This window comes from Macrobrachium nipponense, chromosome 22 (assembly GCF_015104395.2).
Source record: "Macrobrachium nipponense isolate FS-2020 chromosome 22, ASM1510439v2, whole genome shotgun sequence".
Taxonomy (NCBI): domain Eukaryota; kingdom Metazoa; phylum Arthropoda; class Malacostraca; order Decapoda; family Palaemonidae; genus Macrobrachium; species Macrobrachium nipponense.
In genome coordinates this window covers 52,703,192-52,726,193 of record NC_087213.1, presented here as the reverse complement: position 1 = coordinate 52,726,193, position 23,002 = coordinate 52,703,192, and the positions used below count along the sequence as shown (strand labels likewise).

The 23,002-nt window shown below is 35.9% G+C and overlaps 1 protein-coding gene across 3 annotated transcripts in view; it reads right to left on the bottom strand.

Moving 5' to 3' along the window:
* The window catches only part of LOC135198639 (uncharacterized), a 314,250-nt gene that overhangs the window by 207,698 nt on the left and 83,550 nt on the right, over positions 1-23,002 (bottom strand). The window contains exon 2 of one of the 3 annotated variants that reach the window (XM_064226411.1): positions 2,740-2,775. The exons of the other annotated variants lie outside the window; for them this stretch is intronic. Coding sequence (XP_064082481.1) covers positions 2,740-2,775 — 36 coding nt within the window. The remainder of the gene's footprint in view (positions 1-2,739; positions 2,776-23,002) is intronic. 3 annotated transcript variants of the gene reach the window in all.

Here is a 23,002-nt window from a genome sequence, read left to right as displayed (position 1 = left end):
ATATATATCATTTATATATATATATATATATATATATATATATATATATATATAGATATATATATTATATATATCTATATATATATATATATATATATATATATACATATATACTATATACTATATACTATATATATATATATATATCATATATATATATATCTATATATATATATATATATATATATATATATATATATGCGTGTGTGTGTGTGTGTGCGTGTACGTATATACTGACTTCTGCATTACATACAGAATGAAGGAGAACAGCTGATTCCATAACATATGTGATATACGATCCATCTTAAGAAGGCTATATTTACAGAAGGTGGAGGAGGAGGAGAGGGAAGAGGCAGAGATTCCTGTTGAAGAATTGCAGGATATCTGGGGGAGGAGGAGGGAAGGAGGAGGAGGAGGAGGAGGAGGAGGGAGGTAGAGAGAGTTCCTACTGAAGAATTGCGGTACATCTCAGGGACGTATCAAAGGTAGCAACTTCAGTAAACTGAAGTTTGGGGTTGGGGGCAAAATGAAATGAATTGTTTGTTGGTGTCTTGGGAAACCCCCTCTCCCCTCCCCCCGCACACCCCCCCAAACAAATGACCCCCAACAAGAAAGGGGGAGGAGGGTTCAAAATACCCACCTCCCCTCTCTCTCTCTCTCTCTCTCTCTCTCTCTCTCCCACAACCATCTCAGACCTAACCACTCTCACCCTACCTCACTGCTTTCTTTTTTTTTTTTTTTTTTTTGCTTCACTGACCCCAAGTGGCCTCTCTGAAGATGGCGACCTCTTCCCTATGCACGAGTTGAGGATTTATATGAGAGAGAGAGAGAGAGAGAGAGAGCTCAGTCAACCACGGACTGTCTCGCACGAATGTAAAAAGGTTTGTTTGTATTATCTTTGCCTGAACTGTTCAATACACACACACACACACATAAATATATATATATATATATATATATATATTATATATATATATATATATATATATATATATATATACAGACACGCCCCCAATGCAAAATAGCAGGAGCTCTCGCTAAATGCCAACGAGACAGCTCCAGGGGCTTCGCCCCCCTTGACGTAATAATGCTAAACCGATCTGATAGCGACCCCACAGCCCCTGAATTTAATCTAGGGGCGAGGACCCCTTAACAATAAGGGCAGAGAGAGAGAGAGAGAGAGAGACACGGGTTAGCGGGGTCTTCATAAGAAGAAGAAGAAGAAGACATTTCGGCAATGCTTCCTGGGTCCTGGAACCATTTTGGACTGATATCCAATCTATGTTTGTATGTTTATACTTATTAATTTTTTATTTATTTATCTGTCTATCCACCTATTTATTCACCTATCTATTTATTCATTTGTTTTTCCCTCTAATTATTTATTTATTTATCTCTCTATAGACCTATTTATTTAGATATCTCTCTGTTTCTTTATTTACCTATCTATACATCTCTATGTATTTATATATTTATCTACATAGCTTTACTTATTTACTTATTTATTTATCTCGCTAGTTACCTATCTATCTATATATCTATCGATCTATTTATTTTTTCTATTTTCTTATCTATCGATTCTTCTCTCTTTCTATCTATTTACCTGTCTATCTATCTATTTATTTATACACCTATCTATATAGCTTTATTTATGTATTTATTTGTTTATTTATCTCTCTAGTTATTTATTTATTCATCTTTCTAGCTACCTATCTATCTATATATCTATATCTGCTTACTTTTCTATTTCCTTATCTATCGATCCTTCTCTTTCTATCTATCTATCTATCTATCTATCTACTTATTTACTCATTCATTTATTTATTTACTTATTTATCCAACTCTCCATCCATCTATCTATCTACCTATCTGTCCACATTTATCTATTTATAATTATATATCAATTCTGAATATATTCTGTAAAGATTCTTTTGAATTCCTTCTTTTTTTTCTTCATAATTTCATATTATAAGAGATACCAGGGACACGCCTCATTACAATAATATCTTCCTAATTAACATAATATAAAATAATAATCTTCTGTAAAATCATGACATTTTCTTGAATTATTATTTTAATATCAAATGTGGCATTCGGCAGAAATACGACAGGAAATGGCTGAACATAATATTGAAACACAAAAGAATGTATTAGTATAGGGGGTATTTTTACTAACTCGCACCAACTATAGTAGATTCACATCAACTATGCATTTGACGTCTATGCCAGTCCCTCACGACGCTCCTGATTGGCTGTTGATAAGCCAACCACAGGGCTGGAAACCTTCAGTCTCTCTCGAGAGAGTTCACATAGGCAGGATGTATGTTCCACCTCTCCTGAAAGACGTGTCCCTCAGGGGAGGTGGAACATACATCCTGTCTATGTGAACTCTCTCGAGAGACTGAGTTTCCAGCCCTGTGATTGGCTTATCAACTGCCAATTAGGAACGTCTTAAGGGACTGGCCTAGACAAGAGATGCACGGGTGATGTGAATCTACTATAGTCTACACAGAAGGTGCCTCTAAAACTACCATAAACCTTCAAGAAAATAATTAAAATTAGTAAAATAACAGACAACATAAAAACCAGCAACACTAGATTAAGAAATGAGGCAAATTGTTACTTACAATCACGATCTACATCACAGAGTCTCCTTCAAGACTGAGATCCACACACGTACTATAGGGAGATTAGTCTAAAGTTAAAAATGAAAAAAATAAACCTCTCGACGATACTCACGTGGGAATGTCTCTTCCATGGCTGTGGTAAACTTACCTGAAAATGATCGAAAAACAAAAGGAGGTAAATATATAGTTTACTCACAGGGTTTTTTTGGGGGTGGGGGGGCAAAAGCTTAAGAATGTAAACAAAACGCGAGGTCAGGGGAACCCGGAAATAGACTCGAAGACACATTCCGTAAATCCGGGTCCCTGTATACTCACACTCAAGAGGAGAGATGCTCCTGTCTTTTCTCCAGGTGCTCTTAAGAGTGTCTTAAGTAACCGAGACACTTTTCATTTCTTGTCCAAAACAAGCACATAATATAACAAGCACTGAAACTCTCAAAAGTGTCTTAAAGAACTGAGAAACTTTTCATTTCTCCAAAACAAGCACATAATATAACAAGCAATGAAACTCTCAAAGTGTCTTAAAGAACTGAGCCACTTTTTATTTCTCAAAGCAAGCATAAAATATAACAAGCAGTGAAACTCTCAAGAGTGTCTTAAAAAACTGAGACAATTTCATTTCTTCTCCAAAGCAAGCAAGAAATATAACAAGCACTGAAACTCTTCAGAGTGTCTTACGTAACTGAGACACTTTTTATTTCTCTCCCACAGCAAGCAAAAAGTATAACAAGCAATTTCCTAGCTTCGATTCTACGAGTGAACTTAAATGAGTTAATGTGTTTTCATTTCGTAACTGTCATAATGAACTGATGATCAAGACTGTATGAAATGTAAAATGTAAAAGAAATTGAAAAATGAACAGAGATGAAGCATAGATGAATTTAAAAACGAAGGGGGGAAACTGATGCTTAATGTAAAAATCTTCTCATGCCCACTGCTTTCCGGAATAGATAATTAAGTAAAGATATAAATGAAAATTTAGTAAATAGTAAATTTGGCCTGTAATAACGTCAGACAAGCAAAGCATTCTGGAAATTGAAATCTTGGAACTTAGACATTGTCATTTTTGTCATAAACGCGTGCACTAAAAGGATAAAAATGATAATGGAGAGAATAACGTTGAAGTACATAGCCATTATTAAAATGTTAAAAATAAGCAAAGCATATTGACAATGAACTAGCCTTCTACAATGAAAACGTGCAATTACCACTAATAATGAAAATTGACAAATTAAAAACACCAGGTCCTTTCATTATAAAACATCAGAGCCCCGGAACAGCAAGGATCAACAACTGATTGATCTAATTCAATAACCTGGCGTCACGATGCCTGGATGACCCCTTCATCGCGCTATGGGCCCTTTCGCTAAATTTAGCAGTTCCGGCTATCAATTCCAGCGCCCTCGTCGCTAGATTCGGCCTCCCCTCTACATTGCCCTTCCTTGGACCTGTTAATTACAAGTTCCTCCTCATTCTCCCCTTTCTACGGAGAGAGAGAGAGAGAGAGAGAGAGAGAGAGAGAGAGTTATGAGGATTAGGATGTCTCAAAGACTTATTAGTCCATTCTAAGAGGAGACATCGTGTGCTCGCTTATCTCTAGGAGCAGGTTTTACTGTGCATTCAGTGTCCTTCTAATGATTTTGTCTAGTTTTCTTTTAAACTGTGAGAGAGAGAGAGAGAGAGAGGAGAGAGAGAGAGAGAGAGAGAGAGAGAGAGAGATTCAGGGACAGAGTGGGAGACAGAGAGTAGTACGCCAGCAAAAGTCTGTCAGAGAGAGAGAGAGAGAGAGAGAGAGAGAGAGAGAGAGAGAGAGAGAGAGAGAGAGCGTGCAAGTGTGAGTCGTAAGGGCGTGAACGCAGTTTTATTTTTTACAGCGTGAATTCTCCCGACCGCGAAGTTCATCAGTCCGAGCGAGGAAATAATTTTTTCACAACAGCCGCTGAAGAATGAAAAATGCAGGCACGAAAGAAACAATGGGAATACAGTGTGTGTGTGTGTGTGTGGTGTGTGTGTGTGTGTGTGTGTGTGTGTGTCCAGGAGAAAAACTCCTAACAAGACTGCAGCGACTTCGAAAGTTGAGGAAGAAAGCTTCATTCATTGTTTTAACTCGGCAAAAAATCAAGTGAAAGTTTTTTTTCTTAAAGTTCAGTTTTTCTTAAAGTTCAGTGGTTCAGGAAAAAATGAATCAGCAGACGATGATTGCCTCGCTTCAAGAATATTTTAATAATGTATACAGTCATGACAAAAATAAAATAATAATAATAAAAATATCAACTTTCGTTTAAAAATTGACGTAGAAATTAGTTAACGAATTTGATTCAAACTGGTTAAATAATTCCTTGAGTTACCCTCTCTATATAACTAATAGTAGACTAAAATTACTTTGTTTAAAGAATAATCTAATAATAATGAAAATAATAATAATGGCAGATGAAAAAAATAATAACTCATATCTATAAAATGAAATGGGAAATAATTATCGGATTTTGATTAAAACTGGCTACATGATTCCTCGTGGTACCCTCTCCAAATCATTGACGTTTGAGGGCATCAATGAAGATGTGGTGTGGGCAAATCTTTATAATGTCTACCAAAAGTGTACACACTGGGGGGCATCAGTCAGAGATTATTTCTATCAAATTTCATGGAAATTCATTCAGCCATTCTCAAAATATACCTTGTTTATAACAAAACAGGAACAGTCGTCTTAGAGGAAGGGAGCAGTATTCACTGTGCCCACAACAGAGGTGTAATAGAATTCTCTGAGCTCACAACAGGGGTGTGATGGTTACTGGCACTAATAATAATAATAATAATAATAATAATAATAATAATAATAATAATAAAACACCAAGAGATGAAGGACACGATCAGGAAAGAATATATGCAGAGACTCAAGGCGATACTCAAGTCAAAACTCAACGCTGGAAATATGATAAAAGCCATAAACATATGGGCAGTGCCAGTAATCAGATACAGCGCAGGAATAGTGGAATGGACGAAGGCAGAACTCCGCAGCATAGATCAGAAAACCAGGAAACATATGACAATACACAAAGCACTACCACCCAAGAGCAAATACGGACAAGGACTATACATAACACGAAAGAAAGGACGGGAGAGGACTACTAAGTATAGAGGACTGCGTCAACACCGAGAACAGAGCACTGGGGCAATATCTGAAAACCAGTGAAGACGAGTGGCTAAAGAGTGCATGGGAAGAAGGACTAATAAAAGTAGACGAAGACCCAGAAATATACAGAGACAGGAGAATGACAGACAGAACAGAGGACTGGCACAACAAACCAATGCACGGACAATACATGAGACAGACTAAAGAACTAGCCAGCGATGACAATTGGCAATGGCTACAGAGGGGAGAGCTAAAGAAGGAAAAACATGAAGGAATGATAACAGCGGCACAAGATCAGGCCCTAAGAACCAGATATGTTCAAAGAACGATAGACGGAAATAACATCTCTCCATATGTAGGAAGTGCAATACGAAAAATGAAACCATAAACCACATAGCAAGCGAATGCCCGGCACTTGCACAGAACCAGTACAAAAAGAGGCATGATTCAGTGGCAAAAGCCCTCCACTGGAGCCTGTGCAAGAAACATCAGCTACCTTGCAGTAATAAGTGGTACGAGCACCAACCTGAGGGAGTGATAGAAAACGATCACGCAAAGATCCTCTGGGACTATGGTATCAGGACGGATAGGGTGATACGTGCAAACAGACCAGACGTGACGTTGATTGACAAAGTCAAGAAGAAAGTATCACTCATTGATGTCGCAATACCATGGGACACCAGAGTTGAAGAGAAAGAGAGGGAAAAAATGGATAAGTATCAAGATCTGAAAATAGAAATAAGAAGGATATGGGATATGCCAGTGGAAATCGTACACATAATCATAGGAGCACTAGGCACGATCCCAAGATCCTTGAAAAGGAATCTAGAAAAACTAGAGGCTGAAGTAGCTCCGGGCCTCATGCAGAAGAGTGTGATCCTAGAAACGGCACACATAATAAGAAAAGTGATGGACTCCTAAGGAGGCAGGATGCAACCCGGAACCCCACACTATAAATACCACCCAGTCGAATTGGAGGACTGTGATAGAGCAAAAAAAAAAAAATAATAATAATAATAATTTTCTAACCAGAAATATTTTGGTAGACAGCTACTGACCACAAGAAAAATGCACAATCATCAAAACCAAAACTACGTAGAATTCCGCGAGGCCGTATGCATACTTTCCCTCCGAGACATAAACGCTCGTTAAAAAAAAAAAGAAAAATAAAAAAACCTTAACGATGCGTTTTTTCCAGCGCAACGCCCGCATTAGCCAGTACAGAGAAGTTTACATAATTGTGCGTCGCGATTTTCAAAAGCTCTTTTTTTTTATATATATATATAAAAAGGAATCTCCTGACGAATTCAACGCAACGCAAACGAGTCCTTTGATGAGCCATCGGACAATGGGCAGGGACGTCGAATTTCTTTTCATCGAAAATAGCTGGAAAATGTCATTGATAAATAGTTTTTTTTTATTATAAGCTTCGTCGAAACGAGGTCATTCATGCTGCTGCTTAAAGTGGAAGATCTCGTTACCCGAGGCTGATCTCGAACTTCTACTGTAACAGTAGATTGGAGCTGAAGATGAATGAGGGATCTAGGGACCCTGTGAGGACCTTTAAAATCGTCAGAATCTCTTGAAAAGGGAGAACCTCTAAAATTGTCAGGATCTCTGAAATTGCCAGGACCTCTGAAAAAGTGAGGTCCTTGGAATTGTGTGGATCTCTGAAATTATCAGGATCTCTGAAAAAGTGAGGATCTCTGAAATTGTCGGGATCTCTGAAAAAGTGAGGACCTCTGAAAGTGAGGACCTCTGAAATTGTCAGGCTCTCTGAAATTGTCAGGATCTCTGAAATTGTCAGGCTCTCTGAAATTGTCAGGATCTCTGAAATTGTCAGAATCTCTGAAAAAGTGAGGACCTCTGAAATTGTCGGGATCTCTGAAAAAGTGAGGACCTCTGAAAGTGAGGATCTCTGAAATTGTCAGGCTCTCTGAAATTGTCAGGATCTCTGAAATTGTCAGAATCTCTGAAAAAGTGAGGACCTCTGAAATTGTCAGGATCTCTGAAAAACTGAGGACTTCTGAAATTGTCAGGATCTCTGAAATTGTGTAATCTCTGAAAAAGTGATGACCTCTGAAATTGTGCTGATCTCTGAAAAAGCGAGGACCTCTGAAAATGAGGACCTCTGAAATTGCGCAGATCTCTGAAATTGACAGGATCTCTGAAAAAGTGAGGACCTCTGAAATTGTCAGGATCTCTAAAATTATAAGGAAAATCCTCACAGATCCTGAATCTCATAGAATTGAATCTTAGGGAAATAAATGTGAGATCATTATGGTGACCTCACTATTATTATTATTATTTTTATCATTATTATTATTATTATTATTATTTTTTTTTTGCTCTATCACAGTCCTCCAATTCGACTGGGTGGTATTTATAGTGTGGGGTTCCGGGTTGCATCCTGCCTCCTTAGGAGTCCATCACTTTTCTTACTATGTGTGCCGTTTCTAGGATCACACTCTTCTGCCTTCTGCATGAGGCCTGGAGCTACTTCAGCGTCTAGTTTTTCTAGATTCCTTTTCAGGGATCTTGGGATCGTGCCTAGTGCTCCTATGATTATGGGTACGTGGGATCGTGCCTAGTGCTCCTATGATTATTATTATTATTATTATTATTATTATTATTATTATTATTAGTGTATCCACACCGTCAAGAAAGTCGATATTTATACAAGAGGGTCGAGGAGACGTCATGTCCCAAATCTAGTGACGTTACTTACCGTCCTAAACATATTTCTTCATACATTCCAAATGTTTAAAAGGGCTCTTATCCTGCAATCAAGGTCTCACAAGAGAGGATTCCTTCACGTTCAAAAACGAGAACCTATTAAAAGATAGTAAATATATGAGCATAAGCAGTAACAGATGTCATCAATCAAATATGACAGTTAAACGTCTTCCAATTCAGGATTACAGCCACTCTTCGACAAATGAGCGTCGACATCAATTAATAGTGGCTGGTAGACCATTCCGCAATCTGATAGTAAAGGGAATGAAAGTCTCGGGCACTGGGCAATGGGGCTTAGTGGTACATTAGCGGAATGTGACACTTGTTCTGCAAAGTGAGTAGCACGCACTGATTCCGCGTGAAGAAGCAATATGTACTTATTCTCTACAAAGCAAGAAGCACGGACTAATCTTTGGAAAACGAGAGGTAAGCACTAATCACCTGCTAAGCAGACAAATCACTAACAAAACAAAGATACAATAATGGTCTCAGAAGACTACCTTGTGAAACACCAGACAAGATAGGCCAAGATTCATTGGAAAGTCTGTCAGCACAACAATGTAAGAGATCAAGTGAGTAACCTTCATCAGCTGGATTCATACCCATTGTCAAGGTTCTTCTGTCATCGATACCTAAATATTTCCTATGGCCAAATCGCTCCTTATTTCAGGCCTACAGGATTAAATTCTAAGGAACCTTAGAATTTAATCCTTAGAATTGTCTAGTAATTGTTGAAATCAGGCCTAATACAAGTCTCTGGAATATTGGTCATCAGCAAGAATGCTGCTACTTATGAAACCAAAATGGCAAAATGTTCTGAAATTTGGAGAGAGGAACCCGGACACCTTTGCAACATTGATGGGTAAACCCATCTGTTTCTCTTCAATCTTTAGGTGTCTTGAAAACCAAAATAGGTGAGAATTTGTTCAAGGTGACAGGTATCAAGAAAAGGAATGCATTCTGAAGACAGGTGTTTACCATTAGCTTAAATGGCTTGAAGAGTGTATGTCAAGATATCTTAAACTTGCTCTCCCAAAGAGTTTGAATTATATATTGCTCAGTGGTTTCAACTTGATTAAGTGTAAGGAAAACGGAGCCATTTGATGAGATACTGTAAATTACCTGTTCAAGAAGCATAAATCCATAAGGGAGCAATTTACTTAAATGGCCTCTTGCTGTGTTCATGCCTTATATTAATGACAAATTTCCATCGTAAAGAAAGTTAAGCAAGAAGGAATGAATGCACTGAAATGGCATTTTGCCTTATCATATTTAATACCCTCGAAAGAGCCAAGATAGAGATGACAGTTCCTAAGTGTTCGAGAGAAAAGAAACTAAAGCCATACAGTGCTGAAGCTAAAATAGATGATAAATAGGGAGACCCTGAGAGGACCCCAGCACTCTGAATGACTTTGAAGAATGAAATATTAATAGAAGGGAACTTGATTATTACTAGGCCCAAGGACAGGCTCGTCAGCAGTGATAAATCCTGATCCAAAGGTTTTTGGTGAAATAAGGGGCAAAAGACAGTGCCATTTTCATAAAGTAAGAAACATTGAAGCTTAACCTGTCAAATATTTTGAAGGGGGAGGGGCAAAAGACAGTGCCTTTCTTATAGTGTAAGAAACATTTAAGTTTATTCTGTCAAATATTTTGGAGAGGAAGGGGCAAAAGACAGTGCCCTTCTTATTAAGTAAGAGATCAAGTAAGAGACATCGAAGCTTAACCTATCAAATATTTTGAAGAGGAGGGGGCAAAAGACAGTGCCCTTCTTATAAAGTAAGAAGCAATGAAGCTTAACCTGACAAATATTTTGAAGAGGAAGGGGCAAAAGACAGTGCCTTTCTTATAGTGTAAGAAACATTTAAGTTTATTCGTGAAATCGTTTGGATAGGAAGGGGTAAAAGACAGTGCCCTTCATATAAATCAAGAAACAGCATTGAAGCTTAACCTGTCAAAATATTTGAAGAGGAAGGGGCAAAAGACAGTGCGTGCCCAACTTATAAAGTAAGAAACATTGAAGCTTAATCTGTCAAATATTTTGGAGAGGAAGTCCCTTTGACAAAAAGAGAGTAGCTACATGACAGTAGGAACTATTGACTACAGAAGACCTCTGTATTGGCACCAGGACAAACCTGAGTCCATCAAAAGCCATGCAAACAATGATATCCATATTTTCTCTTTGTGGTCATGGAATAAGTTTAAGAAGTAAAGAACGAACAGACTTCTTATCCCAAAAAGCCTCCTCAAGGCCTCAGAGTCTCAGGAAAATGACGATTCCTGGTACTTGGGCAAATCAGTTAATGGAACGAGGGGTATTTGGAGATTGCAAAGACCACAAACTAGTACATCCCCTCTCCACAAAAAATATTCTCATTTTACTTATTTAAGTCCTTTGAGCCTCTGTTGACCTCAAGAGTTAATTGAGTACTTGGTTGTTTGCTGTTAAAACATTTAAAACAGGAAGGCCTCGATGAGGTAATAGTCTCTTTATCAGACGTCTGTTAGCACGCCCACCCACCCACCCACCCACCCACCCACACACACACACACACACACACACACACACACACACACAAAGAACTGCTGTCCCGCTGGAATTTAAAATGTGCAAAACCTCAAACAAAATCTCTGTACTTAATTCCAACCTTCTCTACATTACTAAGACACCTTAAGCCTCCGTTCGTCAAACCCCATCAAGTCAACCTTCTTGTTGCTATAGTAGATCCACATCAACCGTGCATTTGATGTCTAGACCAGTCCCTTACGACGCTGTTGATGGGCTGTTGATAAGCCAGTCACAGGACTGGAAACTCTCAGTCTCTCTCGAGAGTGCACATGGGTAGGATCTATATTCCACCTCTCCTGAGGAGTACGTGTTTCAACATACATCCTGCCAATATGAACGCTTGAGAGAGACTGAGAGTTTCCAGCCCTGTGATTGGCTTATCAACAGCCAGTCAGGAGCGTCGTAAGGGACTGGCCTAGACACCAAATGCACGGTTGATGTGAATCTACTATAGCAACAAGAAGGTTGACTTGATGGGGTTTGACGAACGGAGGCTTAAGGTGTCTTAGTAATGTAGAGAAGGTTGGAATTAAGTACAGAGATGTTGTTTGAGGTTTTGCACATTTTAAATTCCAGCGGGACAGCAGTTCTTTGTGTGTGTGTGTGTGGGCACCGTCCGCCAGTTCATTAAGATCCCCCCACCCCCACCCCCGCCCCGTCACGCCCAAAAAGCGGGACTCCTCGAGTGAGGTTCAAGTTTGAGTAGGGAAAAACGCTATTTCATATGTTGGGAGGCCCATTAAAAAAGTCGTATGAGAGAGAAAGAGAGAAAAAAAGGGGCAGATGCGGCTTCGCTGAAGTCTGGAAGAAAAATAGGTTATTTTCCTTACGTTTTGTTATTACATTAAATATTCATAAGTACGAGCGCGCGCGCATGCCGGAGCCTGGAAAGTGAAAGACGTGTCACTCCTGGAGTTGACGGTAATCAATTTGAATAGAATATCGATTTAGGCCAAAGGCCAAGCCCTGGGACCCATAAGGTCATTCAGAGCTACAACGGAAATTGACAGTAAAAGGGTTTGAAAGGTGTAACAGGAGGAATTCCTCGCAGTTACACTAGAAGATGGATAGAAAGATGGAAAAAAAGAGAATACGAACGAGGGTACAGTAAAGGGAATGAAAGGGGGTTGCAGCTAGGGGCCGAAGGGATGCTACAAAAAACCTCAAGTAATGCCTACAGTGCACCGCATGAGGTGCACTGACGGCACTAGTATAGGCCCCTACGGAGGCTAATTAAATTCTCTTTACAACTGAGAGGATAGCCAGTCAATGACGTACCTGGTGGTCAGTCGACTGTCCTAGGTCGCCCTTGACCTTCAACAGGACGGTGTCAAAATATTTGAACCTCCCGAGATGAGGTTGCTAGCCTCACACCCCATATTTCACTTTGCTTGACCTCGATGCTCATTCATAGATGGGTCGACTGGTGGTCAGCAGCAGCAGCAGATGAGAGCCCGGGGTCCCACCCTCCCTCTCTCTCTCTCTCTCTCTCTCTCTCCAAATTAACCTCAGGAGCCAATCTTCGCAATTCAGTCCTATCCTAGAGAATCCCCCCCCCCCCCGACCCCCTTTATTCCCCCTCCCATCCTACAGGAACGTGACATTCTTTTGGACGTGTGCATGTCTAGTCCAGTCTCCTCCTCAGCCTCTCTGTCTCCTTGAGAGAGAGAGAGAGCGACTGTTTTGAACGTGGGGTCGTCGCTTGAAGAGAACTTAATGTTTATCTCTCTCTCTCTCTCTCTCTCTCTCTCTCTCGCTATATATATTATATATATATATATATATATATATATATATATATACATATATAATATATATATATATATATATACATATATATATATATATATATATATATATATATATATATATATATATATATATATATATATATATATATATAGCGAGAGAGAGAGAGAGAGAGAAGAGAGAAGAAAAAGAAATAATAAACATTAAGTCTCTTCAAGCGACGATCCCACGTTCAAAACAGTCGCTCTCTCTCTCTCTCTAGTGAGATAAGGAGCACGAGAGAGAGAAAGAGTGAAAGAGATAAAGATTATCGACTACACGATACAATATAAGAATATATATATAATATATATATATATATACACACACACAACACACACACATAGGTAAAAACCGCATGGTACAGGGTGGACCATGTACGATCAATGTATACAACCCAAGAAAAGTACATTATAACGCGTCCTGACACCGGAGTAGAGGTCTTTAGCTCCGTTTCTCACCAACAACAAGTCGCGACTGATGCCCATCTCCGATGTCAGGACGCGTTATAATGTACTTTTTTTGGGGGGGGTTGTTCACGCTGATCGTACATGGTCCACCCTGAACCATGCGGTTTTTTACCCTATATATATATATATATATATATATATATATATATATATATATATATATATATATATATATATATATATATATATATATTTGTATCTTGTAGTCGATAATCTTTATCTCTTTCACTCTCTCTCTCTCTCGTGCTCCTTATCTCACTATACTCTCTCTCCGCGGACTTCTCTCGCTCTCTATCTCTCTCTCTCTCTCTCTCCAGATGAGAGAAATGGAGAGAAAAGTAAATGAAGAGAAATTAAAAACGATAGAAATGGAAGAGAGGGCATTTTAAAAAAAATGATAGAAATGGAAGAAAGACATTTTAAAAAAATGATAGAAATGGAAGAAAGACATTTTAAAAAAATTTTATAGAAATGGAAGAAAGACATTTTAAAAAAATGATAGAAATGGAAGAAAGACATTTTAAAAAAATGATAGAAATGGAAGAGAGACATTTTTAAAAAACGATAAATGGAAGAGAGACATTTTAAAAAAAATTATAGAAATGGAAGAGAGACATTTTTTCAAAAATGATAGAAATGGAAGAGAGGCATTTTATGATAGAAATGGAAGAGAGACCATTTTTAAAAAAACGATAAATGGAAGAGAGACATTTTAAAAAAAATTATAGAAATGGAAGAGAGACATTTTTCAAAAATGATAGAAATGGAAGAGAGGCATTTTAAAAAAATGATAGAAATGGAAGAGAGACATTTTAAAAAAAATTATAGAAATGGAAGAGAGACATTTTTCAAAAATGATAGAAATGGAAGAGAGACATTTAAAAAAAATGATAAAAATGGAAGAAAGACATTTTAAAAAAATGATAGAAATGGAAGAAAGACATTTTAAAAAAATGCTAGAAATGGAAGAAAGACATTTAAAAAAAATGATAGAAATGGAAGAGAGACATTTTTAAAAAACGATAAATGGAAGAGAGACATTTAAAAAAAAAATTTATAGAAAAATGGAAGAGAGACTTTTTAAAAAATGATAGAAAAATGGAACGAGAGACATTTTATAAAAAAATTTATAGAAATGGAAGAGAGACATTTTAAAAAAATGATAGAAATGGAAGAGAGACATTTTTAAAAAATGATAGAAATGGAAGAGAGACATTTTAAAAAAAATTATAGAAATGGAAGAGAGACATTTTTAAAAAACGATAAATGGAAGAGAGACATTTTAAAAAAATGATAGAAATGAAAGAGAGACATTTTAAAAAAATGATAGAAATGAAAGAGAGACATTTTTAAAAAACGATAAATGGAAGAGAGACATTTTAAAAAAAATTATAGAAATGGAAGAGACATTTTAAAAAAATGATAGAAATGGAAGAGAGACATTTTTCAAAAATGATAGAAATGGAAGAGAGACATTTAAAAAAAATGATAGAAATGGAAGAGAGACATTTTAAAAAATGATAGAAATGGAAGAGACATTTTAAAAAAGATAGAAATGGAAGAGAGGACATTTAAAAAAAATGATAGAAAGGTGAAGAGAGACATTTTAAAAAAAGATAGAAATGGAAGAGAGACATTTAAAAAAAATGATAGAAATGGAAGAGAGACATTTTTAAAAAATGATAGAAATGGAAGAGAAACATTTTTCAAAAATGATAGAAATGGAAGAGAGACATTTAAAAAAATGATAGAAATGGAAGAGAGACATTTTTTAAAAATGATAGAAATGGAAGAGAGACATTTTTAAAAAATGATAGAAATGGAAGAGAGACATTTAAAAAAAATGATAGAAATGGAAGAGAGACATTTTTTAAAAAAATGATAGAAATGGAAGAGAGAGACATTTTAAAAAAAAATTATAGAAATGGAAAAGAGAGGACATTTTGTAAAAAAAATGATAGAAATGGAAGAGAGACATTTTTAAAAAATAAAAAATGATAGAAATGAAAAGAGAGACATTTTAAAAAAAAATGATAGCAATGGATTGAGAGGACATTTTAAAATAATGATAGAAATGGAAGAGAGACATTTAAAAAAAATGATAGAAATGGAAGAGAGACATTTAAAAAAAATTATAGAAATGGATGAGAGACATTTTTTAAAAATGATAGCAATGGAAGAGAGACATTTTTAAAAAATTATAGAAATGGAAGAGAGACATTTTTAAAAAATTATAGAAATGGAAGAGAGACATTTTTAAAAAAATATAGAAATGGAAGAGAGGACATTTTTAAAAAAATGATAGCATGGAAGAGAGACATTTTTAAAAAATTATAGAAATGGAAGAGAGACATTTTTAAAAAAAAATGATAGAAATGAAGAGAGACATTTTAAAAAAAAATGATAGAAATGAAAGAGAGACATTTTAAAAAAATGATAGAAATGGAAGAGAGACATTTTAAAAAAATGATAGAAATGAAAGAGAGACATTTTAAAAAAATGATAGAAATGAAAGAGAGACATTTTAAAAAAATGATAGCAATGGATGAGAGACATTTAAAAAAATGATAGAAATGGAAGAGAGACATTTAAAAAAAATGATAGCAATGGATGAGAGACATTTTAAAATAATGATAGAAATGGAAGAGAGACATTTTTAAAAAAATGATAGAAATGGAAGAGAGACATTTAAAAAAAATGATAGAAATGGAAGAGAGACTTTAAAAAAATTATAGAAAGGGAAGAGAGACTTTAAAAACAAAAAAATGATAGAAATGGAAGAGAGACATTTAAAAAATGATAGAAATGGATAGAGACTTTAAAAAAAAATGATAGAAATGGAAGAGAGACACTTTAAAAAAATGATAGAAATGGAAGAGAGACATTTTTAAAAAATGATAGAAATGGAAGAGAGACATTTTTAAAAAATGATAGAAATGGAAGAGAGACATTTAAAAAAATGATAGAAATGGAAGAGAGACATTTTTAAAAAATGATAGAAATGGAAGAGAGACATTTAAAAAAAATGATAGAAATGGAAGAGAGACATTTAAAAAAAATGATAGCAATGGATGAGAGACATTTTAAAAAAATGATAGAAATGGAAGAGAGACATTTTTAAAAAAAATGATAGAAATGGAAAGAGAGACATTTTTTTAAAAAATGATAGAAATGGAAGAGAGACATTTAAAAAAAATGATAGAAATGGAAGAGAGACATTTTTAAAAAATGATAGAAATGGAAGAGAGACATTTAAAAAAAAATGATAGAAATGGAAGAGAGACATTTAAAAAAAAAATGATAGAAAATGGAAGAGAGACCCTTTTTAAAAAATATAGATAATGAAGAGAGAAACATTTTCAAAAAAAATTATAGAAATGGAAGGAGAGACATTTAAAAAAAAATATAGAAAGAAATGGAAGAGAGACATTAAAAAAAATGATAGAAATGGAAGAGAGACATTTAAAAAAAATTATAGAAATGGAAGAGAGACATTTAAAAAAAAATGATAGAAATGGAAGAGAGACATTTAAAAAAAATGATAGAAATGGATGAGAGACATTTAAAAAAATGATAGAAATGAAAGAGAGACATTTAAAAAAATGATAGAAATGGAAGAGAGACATTTTTAAAAAATGATAGAAATGGAAGAGAGAAATATCAAAATATGAGAGAAATTAAAAAATGATAGAAATGGAAGAGAAGACTTAAAAAGTGATAGAAATGGAAGAGAAACATTTAAAAATGAGAGAAATGGAAGAGAGAAAAATAAAATTTCGAGAGAAGTGGAAGCGAGAAATAAAAAAATGAGAGATATGGAAGAGATAAAAATCAAATATGAGAGAAATAAAAAAATGAGAGATGTGGAAGACAGAAAAACCAAACATGAGCGGAATAGAAGAGAAAAATAAAAATATGACAAAAATTAAAATATGAGAGAAATGGAAAAGAGCAAAATCAAAATATCACAGAAATTAAAAAAATGAGAGAAATGGAAGAGATAAAAATCAAAATATCTTTCCCTGGGCAAATGACTTACCGAGAGGGTTGGGGGGGAGGGGGATGGAGGGCGGGGGGTGGGTGTTTGGTGGGGGGATGAGTAATATAGAGGACAACATTATATAAAAACTTGAAAAATCGAGGGAGTCAAATTGACAAAAATGAGAGAAAAAAAGAGAATGGAAATAAGAGAAAGACAAAAATAAAGACAAAATAAACATAATAGAAATGACAGGATGTCAAATCAGAACCAAAATTCAAGAGAAAGACAAAATAACAAAATAAAAGCAAGCAAATAACGACAGAAATATAAGAGAAAATAAATTATTAAAGATGGGATATGGAAGATGGAGTAAATATAATAAAAACAATAGAGAAAGAGAGGGAGTGAAATCAGAACCAAAAATGAAAAAAAATGAAATGACAAATAATAAAAGCAACTAAATAACAACAAAGATATTAGAACAAAATAAAAAAGATAAAAAATAATAAAAAGTGGAAAGCGAAATGCGATAAAAAGAGGAAATGAGAGAGAAAAAAAAATGAAAGAAAAACTAAAATAAAATGAATGAGAAAACTACATTCCAAAAAATTCAAAGCGGAAGGAAAGGTCAAGGTGAAACAAGATTGAGGAATTGACAGAGTAAATACGACGAGAGAGAGAGAGAGAGAGAGAGAGAGAGAGATGGAGCTGTTTTTTTTTATACAGGAGGGAAAGAGGGGTCAGCTTTCAGATGAAAATAAAATCTAAACGTTGTATCTCTTAGGATAGCTTGTATCGCATCAAAATCGAAGGAGATGGGAAGATTTGTATCCCCTATCAGTATCCCATCAAAAGGATGACATCCCAGTATCTAATATCCCATCAAAAAACGCGGATTATGTTAGTGTCCCATCAAATGGTGATCATCCAGTATCCCAGCAAAAGGGGTGGAATGGGTCAGTATCCCATCAAAAGAGGTGGCATCCCAGTACCCAGTATCCTCCAGCATCCCTCAAAAAGGGGACCCCAGCATCCAATAAGAAAAGATGGAATCCCAGCATCCGCATAAAGGTAGTAGGAGTGGGAGTGTGATATCCAAGTATCCCCCGAAAATGTAGTATCCCGGTACCCACTTGAAAGGAAGAGAGAAACGGGTTATCCCAGTATCCCCTTACCAAAAAAAGCAAGGTAAATCATTACCACAGCAAAAGAAGGATGCTATCCTAAAAATAGACGTGGGATATCCCACAGGGATACTCCTGAAAAACAAGGGGATACGGTATCACCCTAAAACAGAGAGTGAGACGACCCAATAACCTCGTATACCATTACCCACACAAAAAGGACTGCCTGTGGCCGAGACGCCTCAGTATCCCCTGAGCGTCTGAGAAGGGATGACCTACTTGTCAGACTGGTCCTGAATAACATCTCGTTCCGGGGGTTGGGGAGGGGGAGGGGTTAGTGTGAAGGGGTTGGGGGTAATATTCAGGAGGGTCATACTTGTAACAAGTATGACTTGTCTTTACACAGAGTATTCCTGAGAAGTGGAAAAAGAAAAAAATAACAGGAGACTACTTCTATCCGCAATTACCTGACGTTCTACGCAATTTCAAGACAATAATGTGTGTGTGTTCTGTTTAACATGCGCATCATTTATTTTTAACATTTTCATTCTAATGAATAAGCATAAATATCCTATCCTACAATTCATAATCTTTAACTCAACGCGAAACACCTTTTTCAGAACTTTCTACGCTTTCCTAAACCCCCCAACAAGAACAACAATAACAACAAGAACAACAAAGTAGTTTGTAGGCTTACTCCCCGAGCAAGCGGAATGCACTTCTATTGAGCTGAGAATGAGGTGGCTGTTTCTGTTTCTCCTGACGAAGTGAATGAGAAGAAAGATACAAACAAAGAAAAAAGTGCAACTTAGAACACTGTGCTGTACATAACATTGTTACATTAAATTGCTCCTTGCATAGAAGGCTCAACATTTCAACTGCTAACTGGTAAAACTTACTTAGTCATGGTATCAGCTTGCTCTTATTTCCATGGTGGGAAAGAATGGAGAATTAGTGGGGAATTGGTAGTAAAAAAAAATCATCAAGGTAGGGGATGACAACTAATCAAGTTTTTGAAAACTGTGTACTTAGTATAATAATAAAAATAATAATAATAATAATAATAATAATAATAATAATAATAATAATAATAATAATAAAACATTAGACCTCCTATGCAAAGCTGACTTGCAGGGATATGACACGCTCCTAAAGGCATCACTCAAAAAAATCTCTCTCTCTCTCTCTCTCTCTCTCTCTCTCTCTCTCTCTCTCTCACACACACACACACACACCACACACACACACACAATCATAACTGATTGAAATTCCTCAGCATTTTCTGACGACTGGGAGAATTAAATGACACAAAAAAAATTGAAAATAAAAAGAGATGATATATTATCCAGATCTTTCTATTCATACATTACCTGATTTATTGTCTTGTTTCATGGGGGGAAATATATTATATAATAATGTTTTCTGTATACATTCACGAACTATGACCTAATTTCTTGTGTGAAAAATGGGGGCAAGTTTGCAATAAACTAAATTTACATTATTACTCTTAGTGATCTCTGAGACTTCATCATTAAGTGCGTAATAAATTCATTGTAGCCAAGTATGCAATAAACTACATTTACATTACACAACTTAGTGATCACTTCGATTTCATCATTAAGTATGCAATAAATTCATCGTAGCCAAGTATACAATAAACTAAACTTACATTACTACATAATGATCACTTGGACTTCATCATTAAGTGTGCAACAAATTCATTGTAGCCAAGTATGCAATAAACTAAATCTACATTATTACTACTTAGTGATCACTTAGACTTCATCATTAAGTGTGCAATAAATCAGTTTTAGCAAAGTGTGCAATAAACTAAGCTTAATGAGCACTAGGATTTTATAATGAAGTGTGCAATAAATAAAATTTTCATACCACTATCTGTAAGAATCATGAAGACCTTGCATGGGTGGCCATGAAACTATCAGATGGGTCTGCCCCATCCTCTTTACTTCGACCTTCATTTTAAACTCTTTTACTTCTCTGATTTTTTAACCTATAACCTGCTCACGTTATAGAGGCTGAATTACCCCATAGTATGTGACCATCTCGAGAAAAATGAAAGATTAAAGGTACTTGTAAACTGTGGATTGCTTAATTGTTTAACTTACTCATTCTAAGCATATTCTGGCGTCACGACAACATAGGTCATAGACGGCCCCATCCCCCCTCCCCCCAAAAGAACAATTCTACTCTAAACTTAAATATAGAAAAAGGAAACAAATCTTAAAAGAGATTATATATACATTATATATATATATATATATATATATATATATTATATATATATATATATATATAGTATATATTTATATATATATATATATAATATATATATATATATATATATATATATTATATAATATATTATATATATATATATATTATAAAATATATGAATACATCTTAGTTTAAGTCTTATAATTAGTCTTACCGTTATATGAATAAAGGTGGTGAAATCATAAGAGAGAAAAAAAGATAAAAAAAATGCAATTAACAAGCTGCCTTACGCAATATGGTTAGAGTTGTGGCGCCCTTGGGGTCGGATTGCTGTTTGAAAAGTCTTCGGCGCGAGGAGGAGTCCCGGGGAGGAGTAGGAGGAAGAGGAGGAGGAGGCGTCGCGGTGGCTGCTGCTGTAGTAACAGCAGCTGCAGCTGCTGCTGTGGTTGAGACAGCAGCAGAGGGGGCAAACTAACTAGATAATAATACGTCTTCAACTAAGTCAGCTACTGAGAGTACATAGTGATACTTATTTGCAAAAGGCCACAGGAATATGTATATATATAGATGGTAAATATAGCAATATATAGCTGTCGTTCGAGCAACTGGGTAGACATGATTCATCAGGATGCATAATAAGATGTCTTGGTTTAAATAGCAGTGAAGAAGGCTACTTGATTCAGCTCTGACTGCACAGACAAATGGCTACTTGAATTAGTACTGGACTCTCTGATATAATGGCTTAGCATTCTAGGATAGGTCTTTCAGAGCAGACATATCAAGGTGGCTGATTACAACAACAGTGAAGCCTACTAGATTTGGTTCTGAATTCACAGGCACATGGCTACTTGAATTAGTACTGGACTCTGAGATAATGGCTCATCAGAAAATGGCAGACATAATTGAGTGGCTGATTACAACAGCAGTGAAGCCTACTAGATTTAGTTCTGAATTCACAGGCACATGGCTACTTGAATTAGTGCTGGACTCTGAGATAATGGCTTATCAGAAAATGGCAGACATAATGTGGCTGATCATAATAGCATGGAAAAAGGCTACTTGATTCAGCTCTGAATGCACAGAAATATAGCTACTTGAGTTTAGTAATGGACTCTCTGATATAATGTCTTAGCAGTCTAGGATAAAACTTTCAGAGCAGACATATTAAGGTGGTTGATTACAACAGCAGTGAAAAAGGCTACTTGATTCAGCTCTGAATTCACGGAAAACGGCTACTTGAGTTAGCACTGGACTCTCAGAAGCACTGGCCAGTCAGTCTAGGATAAAACTTTCAGAAAATGGCTACTTGAATTAGTGCTAAACGCTGCCTAATTTAGCACTGACCTCTCAGAAGAAAGTGGTCACTTAAATTTGTACTAGACTGTCAGATAAATGGCTTCATAAATAGCACTGAACTTAGAAAATTTGCTACTTGAATTAGCACTGAACTTTCAGAAAAATGGCTTCCTCAATTTGGGCTATCTCTCAAAAAATGGCCAGTTGAATTAGCACTTTTTTTAAAGGACTTATTTGATTAGCTTTGAATCCTCATGGAAAAAAACTGATTAATTTGGGTAAATAACTTCTTAAGGAGCACAGTCATATGGCTAATTTACAAGAAATGAACTCTAAAAAAACATGGGGATTAAAATGATCATAGAGTCCAGGATAACACTGATTAAAACGGAGCAAAGTTCAGAAAAATATTAACTTAACTTGCAAGGAGCTCTTAATTCATAATGAAAATGAATTATACAAATTTGGCCATTGAAATCATTACTGAAATCATTACTGAAGTCCAGAAATCCCAATAGACAAATAGAAACATTGCCACTAAAGCATCACGTTAAGTCTGATGACACTAGCTCTGATCTTTGGAAAACTGTGATGCCATACGGAGGTCCCTGACTCAAGGCCATCACTGACTTGAACATCGAAGTTTATCCAGGAAACGCTGATGATTCACGTCTGACCAAAACGTTGCTTGGGTGAATTCGTCCTTTTGAACTGACGCACAGTCTATAGATAGTCGCAGGTGTTACTAATAGCAGATTTCAAATTCGCAGCTCAAAGGGACAGCTTGGAGGAAGAAACTGTGGACTCTATAGCATTCAGCTTGTTAGACTTCCTGACATTTTCAGAAGGGAACCTTCCTTCTATGTTTATTGAGAGTTAAGTGACTCCGGTAGTTTTCAAAGCCAGTCTCTTCCAGGAAGCTGTCCCTTTTGCCCCTGCATATACGATGCGTTTACAGTGATGTGATACTAGTAACCAAAGGGGTTTTACTTACAGGCAAATGCTCTTTTGTTTTACAGAAATTTACACTTACACAGTCACT